General features: G+C 42.1%; 1 protein-coding gene across 2 annotated transcripts; it reads left to right on the top strand.

Moving 5' to 3' along the window:
* The first annotated feature begins 128 nt into the window (after positions 1–128).
* Positions 129–7,977, top strand: NDUFB1 (NADH:ubiquinone oxidoreductase subunit B1). Of its 2 annotated transcripts, none has more exons than XM_030558903.1 (3): positions 129–264; positions 3,157–3,301; positions 7,880–7,977. In XM_030558903.1, the coding sequence occupies exons 2-3, from the start codon at positions 3,162–3,164 to the stop codon at positions 7,914–7,916; spliced, it is 177 nt and encodes a 58-aa protein (XP_030414763.1). In that variant the 5' UTR covers positions 129–264; positions 3,157–3,161; the 3' UTR covers positions 7,917–7,977. The 2 variants fall into 2 exon arrangements, with proteins under 2 accessions (XP_030414763.1, XP_030414764.1); XM_030558904.1 differs by lacking the exon at positions 129–264 and adding an exon at positions 307–631.
* The last annotated feature ends 2,410 nt before the right edge of the window (positions 7,978–10,387 follow it).

Consider the following 10,387-nt stretch of genomic DNA (forward strand, 5'->3'; position numbering starts at 1 on the left):
AGCCCGAGAGAGTACGGAGTGGGACACTCGAGCCTCGCATCCGCTTTAGTTACCGGAGCCGGGCCATAGAGGCTCATAAGGGCGACGGCGTGGAACTTTGAAATAAACGCTCCCAGGGTGAAGCTAATCCCCACCTCCCCTTCACTGCTAATGGTCTGTCCTGCCAGGCTGGTGGCTTGTCCAGAAGCAGCAGCTTGAGTAGCCTCAGTTGCCCTTGGGCTCGGCGCAGGCGGCAGCAGGTCTAGGCTCGGCCGCGGGTGGCAGGTGAGCGGGGCCTGTGGGTGAGGAGGCTCCGGGGGCTGCACGTTTGCCTCGTGCTGGTCGCTGGCCGTGGCGCCTTTTTGGCTGGGAACACAGCTCCGGCGCGCGGGGTGGGCCGGGCCGGGCCGGGCCAGGCCAGTCGCTGTTAGTGCGGTGTGCGAGGGGGCTACAGCAATAATACTGGGCCCGTGTGGAGTGGCTCTCGTCCTCGGATCGTGTGGGACCTACACCGTAATGCTACTGGGAGCAGCCGGGGCCCTGTGCTAGGTGCTGTACAAGTTGAGTGGCTGACGCCTAAGTTCCAGAGTGATGGACAAACCAGGATAAATTAGGCAGCAGAACACTTAACTTGCTTGTGGGGCCTGATCTGGTAAGTGTGTTCGGACGTCATCTACCGGATTGGGCCTTATAGACAAGTTCACACAATGGCTAGCGGGTCATAATTTTTAGCCCAATGGTTAGGTTACTTATCTCTGAGGTGGGAGACCACTGGTTCAACTCCTCCCTCTGCCTGAAGGGGAGAAGGAACGTGAACAGGATCTGCCACTTCTCAGGTGAGCTTCCTAGCTACTGGAGTATGGTATATTCTGTTGTGGGCCTCTGTCAGTCTCTCTGATTGAAGATGTTCCACTGTGTATGAATAAATAAATGTCACTGAAGCAGGGGGACAGGATCATGGATCTTCTACCTCTGTAGCAAGTGCGCTAACCACCAGACTACAGAGTCATTCTCACACAGGCACTTTCTAGCTCTTCTCCCCCTGACCTCTTTCTGACCTCCCCCGATGCTGAAACTGTTGCACTGTGAATAATAATGAAAGAATTATTGGACCAGAGAGAGAGTGAGAGCAAGCATGAGAATGACTTTGTGGCCTTTTAGCTAGAGTATTCACCTGGGAGGGGGGAGACCCAGGGAATATCTACACTGAAACTTCAAAGCGCTGCCACGGAAATGCTCCTGTGGCAGCACTTTGAAGTATGAGTGTGGTCAAGCACAAGCTCCTGCTAACTGTGCTCCCCACGCTTGGAGCCTGTCTACACTAGCGCTTTAAAGTGCTTGGACTTGCTGTGCTCAGGAGGGTGATTTTTCACACCCTTGAGCCAGCAAGTTAGAGTGCTATAAAATTTGTGTCAACAAGCTCCCAGAATCCAGTTTCCCTGCTCCAATGACTGTTTAAAATATTTAGCCACAGTGGAACAGCTTCAACAGGAAAGATTGAGGGAGCCTCGGATTAGAAGAGCTCCGAGCCCAGTAGCTAGGGCACTCAGTTAAGAGATGGAAGATCCCTGTTCAATTCACATATTTTCCTCAAGTGGAGGGGGGACTTGAACTTGGGGTCTCCACGTCCCAGGTGAGTACCTGACCATTGGGCTAAGGGTTATGATGGAGCTTCTCCTCTCATAACCCTCTGTCCTCTCCGTTCATTCTGTCCCTTCCCCGCTCCTTCCCCCACCATCTTCTTGCAGAAGTGGTATAGGTACCTATCTCCAAGACAGCATTTGCAGCTGAGAATCCCAATCAGAGGGATACATATTCCTGCAGTCCAGACTTAGGTGCCTAGCTCTGAGAGAGGGGTATGCCTGAGAGAGGGGCATGCTTCCTGTTGGCTACCTTAGGCAAAGAATGTCCTGCATGCTGCATTTTGTGAATTCCATTTTTAGGCACCTATCTCTGCTCTTAGTCTTTCACTGTATAGGGTACCAAACCCAGGTTTTGTGAATCCTGTTGATTTTCTAGGTGCCTACATTTCTTTGTTAATCTAGCCTAGCATGCCCAGTTCTTTCTGTTTTTTCATGTATTTCACCCCTGTTAATGTATACCAGAGTGACAGTAGCCTTTTTCACAACAGCATCATAGTGTTGACTCCTATTCAATTTGTGATCCACTAAAACCCCCAGATCCTTTTCTACAGTACTGCTGCTTAGCCATTTATTCCCCATTTTGTATTTGTGCATGATTTTTCTTTCCAAAGTGTAGATTTGCTGTTGTCTTTATTTAATTTCATCTTATTGATTTCAGACCAATTCTCAAAAGCATCAAGATCATTTGAATTCTAATCCTGTCCTTCAAAGTGCTTGCAGCCCCTCCCTGCTTGGTGTCATATGCACATTTTATAAGAATACTCTCCGCTCAATTATTAAAGTCATTAATGAAAATATTGAGTAGTACCAAACCAATGACAGATCCCTTCAGGTCACCATCTGATAGGTCTTCCCAGTTTGACAGTGAACCATTGATAACTACTCTTTGAGGGTGGCCTTTCAACCAGTTGTGCACCTACCTTACAGTAACTGCATCTAGACTTATGAAAATTCCTGCTTTATAAGTATCAGGGGGTAGCTGTGTTAGTCTGGATCTGTAAAAGCAGCAAAGAGTCCTGTGGCACCTTGTAGACTAACAAGTTTTGGAGCATGAGCTTTTGTGGGTGAATACCCACTTCGTCGGATGCATCTTTGCTGCTTTTGCTTTATAAATGTTAGTTGAGAACAGGTATTATATTTTACAACAAGGCAGACTCCTCATAAATGGTGCATTATTAGAATGATTTCTAGTGAGGGACTTTTGCCATAATTTTAAATGCAAATACTCAGCCTATGATCACCTTGAAATAGTTTATTAATTGGGTTGCATTCCTATTCCCTTAGGGCAAAATTCTACTGTCAGTACTGCAAGTTCAATCTAGATTCCAGTATCTGGCTGTTCCCAGGAATTCTGTGTGGACCTGAGAGCAGCGTTTTTCTCTTGTTAAAATATGTGCTAACCTTCAGATGTTCATGATTGCATAGAGAAAATTCCAGTACGGGAGGTTATATGTACTAGGTATATGCAGTAGTTTCTATGTTAAGATTTTTGTCTACTCTGACCCCCGCCCCGATTTTTTTTTTTTCCTTCTAGCAATCATGGTGAATTTTGTCCAAGCTGTGCGTGAATACTGGGTCCATATTTTGTGTCCCATGGGATTTGTTATTGGATGCTATCTGGACAGAAGGAATGATGAAAAACTATCAACTTTCAGAAACAAGAGCATGTTATTTAAAAGGTTAGTTTATGACACAACTTTTTAACAAAATAATCTGTCTGAAAGGCCTAATTCTGCTCCGATTGAAATGATGTGAATTTTGATATTGACTTCAAAGGAAACAGGATTTTGCCCTATAAGTCCTGTCCTGCAAAATGTTGGCACCTCAAGTGAGGTGATCATTGTTCTCAACTGCCATTTAAATTAGTTGGAGTTAAGAAATCTTGCAATCCTTCCCCATGTGAATGTCATAAGAATGGCCATACTGGGTCAGACCAATGGTCCATCTAGCCCAGTATCCTGTCTTACGACAGTGGCCACTGCTATATGGTTCAGTGGGAATGAACAGAACATGGCAATGATTCATCCCCTGTTTTCCAGTCCCAGCTTCTGGCAGTTAGTTGTTTAGGGACAGCCAGAGCAAGGTTTTCTGTCAAAGAGTTCCCCAAGGTGACCTCATTGTGTGAAGAAATACTTCCTTATGCTTGTTTTAAAACTGTTGCCTATTAATTTTATTGTGTTATGTTAAGGGTTAAATAACACTTCCTTATTCAGTTTCTCCACACCATTAATCATTTTATGTAGACCATTAATCATTTTATCATCTCCCCCTTTAGTTGTCTCTTTCGTAAGTTTAACAGTCACAGTCTTTTTCATCTCCTAGTATGAAAGCTGTTCCATAGCCTTATCAATTTCGTTGTCCTTCTCTATACCTTTTCCAATTCTAATATATCTTTTTTGAGATAGGGTGGTCAGAACTACACTTAGTACTCACGATGTGAGCAAACCATGGATTTGTATAGTGGCATTATGATATTTTCTATCTTCTTATCTATCCCTTTCCTGATGGTTCCTAACATTCTGTTAGCTTTTTTGACCACTGCTGCACACTGAGCAGATGTTTTCAGAGAATTATCCACAATGATTCCATAATCTCTTTTAGTGGTGGTAACTAATTTAGACCCCATCACTTCATATGTTTAGTTGGACTTACATTTTCCAAAGTGCATTACTTTGCAGTAGGGCTGTCAAGCGAATAAAAAAATTAATTGTGCGATTAATTGCAGTGTTAATAATAGAATACCATTTAGTTAAATATTTTTAATGTTTTTCTACATTTTCAAATATATTGATTTCAATTACAACACAGAATACAAAGTGTACAGTGCTCACTTTATATTTATTTTTGATTACAAGTGTTTGCACTGTAAAAAAAAAAGTTTTTTTTTCAATTCACTCAATACAAGTACTGTAGTGCAATCTCTGTATCATGAAAGTTGAACTTACAAATGTAGAAGTATGTAAAAAAAAAAAAAGTATTAAAAAATAAGACAATGTAAAATTTTTGAGCCTGCAAATCCACTCAGTCCTATTTCTTGTTCAACCAATTGCTCAGACAAACAAGATTGTCTACATTTGAAGGTGATAATGCTGCCCGCTTCTTATTTACAATGTCACCTGAAGGTGGGAACAGACATTCTCATGGCACTGTTGTAGCCGGTGTTGCAAGATATTTACGTGCCAGATGCGCTAAAGATTCATATGTCCCTTCATGCTTTAATCACCATTCCAGAGGATATGTATCCATGCTAATGACAGGTTCTGCTCAAAATATCTCTCCAAAGCAGTGCAGACTGATGCATGTTCATTTTCAATATCTGAGTTGGATACCATCAGCAGAAGGTTGATTTTCTTTTTGATGCTTTGGGCTCTGTAGTTTCTGCATCAAAGTGTTGCTCTTTTAAGACTTCTGAAAGCATGCTTCACCCTTTGTCCCTCTCAAATTTTGGAAGGCATTTCAGATTCTTATACCTTGGGTCGAGTGCTGGAGCATCTTTAGAAATCTCACATTGGTACCTTCTTTGCGTTTTGTCAGATCTGCTGTGAAAGTGTTCTTAAAATGAACAACATGTGCTGGGCACAGTTGCCAAATTTCACACGGTAAATAAGCACCTGACTTTCACAATAAGCCAAAAATCAGGCTAATCTCCTTTCAAAATGAGGCCAAAACAAGCCAGTCCCTAAGAACCCCAACACTCTATGTGACTAGATCCCCCAGCGTGCAGTCTGGGACTGTGGTGGGCCTGCTGTGCACCCCTGACTCTTCTCTTCCCCTCCACCCCCCGTTGCTTGCCCCTGCTTGCCAGGAGCTGATCAAAAAAAAGAATCAACAAGCTACAAGCCAAAAACTGGCAAACAAGGAACTCTTAGCCAATTGAGCAAAAAACAAGCCCAATTTCTGTGGTGGTGTTTTTTTTTCACTGGTTTGGCACGTCTGGTGCTGGGTCATCATCCGAGACTTCTATAACATGAAATATATGGCACAATGCGGGTAAAACAGAGCAGGGGAGATACAAATCTCCACAAAGGTCAGTCACAAATTTAATTAACACATTTTTTTATGAGTGTCATCAGCATGGAAGCAAGTCCTCTGCAATGATGGCCAAAGCATGAAGGGGCATACAAATGTTTAGCATATCTGGCATGTAAATACTTTGCAGTGCAGGGTACGAAAGTGCCATGCAAATGCCTGTTCTCACTTTCTGGTGACGTAAATAAGAAGAGGCAGCATTATCGCTTATAAATATAAACAAACTTTTGTCTTAACAATTGGCTGAACAAGAAATAGGACTAAGTGGACCTGTAGGCTCTGAAGTTTTACATTGCTTTGTTTTTGAGTGCAGTTATGTAACAAAAAAAGAAATCTACATTTGTAAGTTGCACTTTGATGACAAAGATATTGCACTACAGTACTTGTATGAGGTGAATTGAAAAAATACTATTTCTTTTGTTTATCATTTTTGCAGTGCAAATATTTAATAAAAATAATGTACACTTCGATTTCAATTACAACACAATACAATATATATGGAAAATGTAGAAAAACATCAAAAATATGTAATACATTTCAACTGGTATTCTGTTGTTTAGCAGTGCAATTAAAACTGCGATTAATATTTTTTAATCCTAATATTTTTGAGTTAATATTTTTTGAGTTAATTGCATGAGTAACTACAATCTTGAGTAATTTTGTATCAACTGAAAGTGTTGCCACCTCACTGTTCATCCCCTTTTCCAGATCATTTATGAATATGTTGAGCAGCACAGGTCCCAGTCTGTTCTCTGTAAGCTGTGCAGCAGTCTCTCAAGGGCTGCGCAAACGGGCAGGGAGAGGAGTCCCTCACACGACCTGGTGCAGCCCCGCCGGAGCTGCCAGGGAAAGGAGCCCCGCGCACGGCCCAGCCCCTGAACCCCTCCTGCATTCCTCATCCGCAGTCCCACCCCAGAGCGCACACCCCCAGCCAGATCCTCCATCCCCCCACACCCCAACTCTCTGCCTCAGCCCCCTCCCGCACCCCAGACACATCATCACTGCCCCCACCCCAGAGCCCACATCCCCAGCCAGCGTCCTCACCCTCCCCGCACCCCAAACCTCTGCCCCAGCCCTGAGCCCTCTCATGTTCCGAACCCCTTGGTCCCACCCTCACCGCATGAATTTTGTTAGCACTAATATGAAGATGATGTCACATACCACCTCCATATTGGTGCACATAACAAAATTCATTCCGCACATGGACATAAAAAATTAGTGGGAACACTGGTCCCAGTACAGATCCTTCAGAGATCCTGCTTTTTATCTCTCTCCATTGTGAAAACTGACCACTTATGCCTAGTCTTTATTTCTTATCTTTTATTCAATTACTGATCCATGAGAGAACCTTCACTTTATCCTGTGACTGCTGACTTTGCTTGAGAGCCTTTGGTTTGAGTCCTTGTCCAAGGCTTTCTTCTGTGTCAGCTGGATCACCCTTGTCAATGTGCTTGTTGACATCCTCAAAGAATTCTAATAGATTGGTGAGGCATGATTTCCTTTTACAAAAGCTGTGTTGACTCTTTCCCAATAATTCTGTTCTTTACTGTAGTTTCAAACAATTTGCCTGGTACTGAAGTCCCATTGAGTTTGTTGGGAACAACACCTACATGAGGGATTGGCTCCTAATTCCATCATTTGCTTTCAGACTAAAAGGGCCAGGGAGTGCTCAAGATGCACCTTGTTCAGTTGCTTTCTAGCAACTCATCGAACTATTTTATGGGTGTCTTTGTCATGCTCCTAAAGTATCTACTTCAAGCCCTCATTAGCCACACTTGATAACTAAGGCCACAGTTGTCCAGTGAGCTCAACTCCAATGTGAGTGGACCCTGCCATGAAGTCCCATTTTAGTCAATAGAGAGAGGCTGCTGCAGAATCTTCTCCACAGTGTTAATGGGGCAGGGGGGCTAATGTGGAAGGGAGTCAGGAGTATCATAAGGAAAGTATACAGAAAAAAGCGATCCTAACCTTTAAGAAAAGGGGAAGGAAGGAGAAGACCAGTTTTTCAAATGATGATAAAGTTTTTGATTAACAGTTACAGAGGAAGTCAAGGATATTAATTATTCATAAAAGTTAATGTAGAAATCAAGATCTGTTACAAAATACCTTGCAATTAAGCTAATGAAACACTAACTTAATCTGCATTACTGTTTATAGATTTACAGTCTGTAAAAGTCCTGTGCACTACCTAATTTTACTATCCTCATTTTTTTTCCCCCTCCACACAGGGAATTGAAACCTGGTGAAGAAGTAACCTGGAGATAAAAGCTGTCTGTGAAATGGGAAATGCTTCCATGTAATTAAATTAGCGTGTATAACAAGTGGATGATGTCTTTGTTACTGTGTCATCTGTGGAACAGGAACCATGTTTTTACATTTGATACACTTCATTCCTAGTATTAAAAAAAAAAATAAAGCCACTGAAAAGTGTAGTTTAGTTCTGCCAATTTAATTCCCTGTTCTTCATTTCCATTTTGAAGGACGATTTAATCATATGACTAATAAATATCCTGTTCAGAAATGTTTTTTCTAAAAAGTCTTGCTCCTAAGGAAAAAACATGCACAATAAGCAGAAAAACTATGTAAAAGGCACTCACATTTAAAACAAATGAACAAAAAACCCCTCTAAGGCTAGGACAGGTCTCTTCGTATTTTAATTGAGTAAAATGGAAAAAAAAAAAAAGCATTTACAAAGAAATGGAAATTAGTTTGCCTTTAAAAAAAAACTACTGGTTTAGTTATAACAAAGGGGTGTGTCTGCCTAAATCATTATAAAGTAGAGACACCTGTTGGTCTTCTACCTTATTGTTCTTGTGTAGGTATCCTGAGCAGTTCAGAGGGTGCAGCCATCACTTGGGCACAGGTGCTTTTGTCCTATGGCAGGTTGCAAATTCTGGGCATGGCTAGGTTTTTGCCATTCACCAAGCATAAAGTGGAGCAGCCTTTGGAACTGCTGTAATTTATGGAAACTTCTGGAAACCATTTATGGGCCATGCCACAGCCCGTTCTTTGCACCAAGGCCTGTAAGGGGTAGGGACATAGGGGCATTATGTTAGATCATAAGCGGCTGGAGCCAAGACTGGAGGATATTTGGTTCTGTATTTCTGCTGTGCCTAGCTCAACAGGATACTGGTCAGTGATGGGCCTCCTTGGTGCTACAGCAATAAAAGTAATTAACAACTCTATGGTGTTAAAGGAATTCCCTGTGCTGAGGAAATTTTTGGCTTTGGGGGAGGAGTTCCAGCTGCTTTCCAGACCTTTATGATTGTGGTGTGGTGTAAAGGTGCTTAAAATACAGCCTTAAATTCAGTCATAGAGTTTGACCGATTTTTCTCAGGGGTTGTTCTCCTTCAGAACATGAAAGGGTCACCCCTCAAACCAGCAGCTTTCCATAAATCTGCATATTGGTTCAATACCTCCCAGACTGTCTGCTATAAAAAGTCTTTGGTTTCCCCAACTGCTGCTGTTCCACAATCCATGATGGTTTTCAATGAGTTACGGTATCAGTATTAACTTACACCAAGATCCCTGTGGTGTTGAATTTAGAATGATGCTATAGAAAGCACTGGAGGTGAGACTTTTTAGTCATAATGCAGTGGTGTCAGTACTTCCCACTTCTATTTCTCCTTAATGATGACAGAGCTAGAATAGGATAGTAATCAGAATGTATTGCCTCCCTGAAAGCCCATAATTTGCCACACATGAAGTGGTAGACTACTGGGACAGCTCATCTGGAAAGAGGAAAACTCCAAATAAAGCACCTACTGTTAGGACATGCTCCTTTTGAAGAGCAAGTTTTCTGTACTCTAGAAATGTCATCTACCTAAACAATGTTCTGATGGATTTGTAGGATAAATTACATGCGCTCGCCAACAGTTCATCCTAGGACTGATAGTTAATGTGTTCAGGCTATGCCCATCATTCTGGTATCTGAGTGCCTTAGTGTTCAGATATTACAGTGATGGGCAATATAGGTATAAGACAAAACGGGTAATTTTATCTTTGCTGGTTGATTCTTTCTCCCTTTTCCTATTTACTGAGGATGAGCATGACCAGATTTGTTCTGTCTCAGTAAACTTTTTGGGAAAGGAGTTGTACCTTTCTCATGTTTGGCAAGAGCCTAACAGATTTCTGATACTGCTGCAATCTTTAAAAATGTATCTTCTTTTTTCCCTTTTGCTCCATTCTAGCCCCACACTCCTGCTGGAGCCCCTCCCTTCCAAATTCTTTGTGTTCTACTTTCCCTTCCCTCTTTTTCCTCCCTTGCCTTCAATATTAATATTTTATGTACCAGTGTGTCTATGACTGGCTGTTGCTTATGACTAGCTTGCTTCATTGCCAAGTGGTAGCCACTCACTCCCTTGCTTTCTCCATCCTCTTCATTTGCATCTTCCTTATGTTGCTTGAAAAGAATGAGTTTGGGGAAAGCAGAGAGAGAAAGAGGTCTAGGTCAGCAGAGCAGACAGCTGGTTCACTTAATTAAAAAAATAAGTCATAGTCATTAGTTTTCAAATGCCACCATTTGTACTGATAAAGGAGAGAGTAGGAAGTGGACTTCATAATTCATACAGACAGACACAGGGCATGCCTTCAGCAGGTGCCTCTTTTCATTTAAATGCCCTGAATCTACCTGACAATTCTTTCCTTCAATTAAATGGGCAGTTATGAGAAATGGGATAATCTGCTTTGAAAGTGAATTAAATTCATTTCTGACTGAGTTAGTGTAGAATAGTATA

This window comes from Gopherus evgoodei, chromosome 4 (assembly GCF_007399415.2).
Source record: "Gopherus evgoodei ecotype Sinaloan lineage chromosome 4, rGopEvg1_v1.p, whole genome shotgun sequence".
NCBI classification, from domain to species: domain Eukaryota; kingdom Metazoa; phylum Chordata; order Testudines; family Testudinidae; genus Gopherus; species Gopherus evgoodei.

Excerpts from the sequence above, each read along its gene's own strand:
- NDUFB1 (XM_030558903.1), top strand. The coding sequence starts at position 3,162 with ATGGTGAATTTTGTCCAAGCTGTGCGTGAATACTGGGTCCATATTTTG. Across the intron at positions 3,302-7,879 it reads AAGAGCATGTTATTTAAAAG|GGAATTGAAACCTGGTGAAG; the intron begins GTTAGTTTATGA and ends CCCTCCACACAG.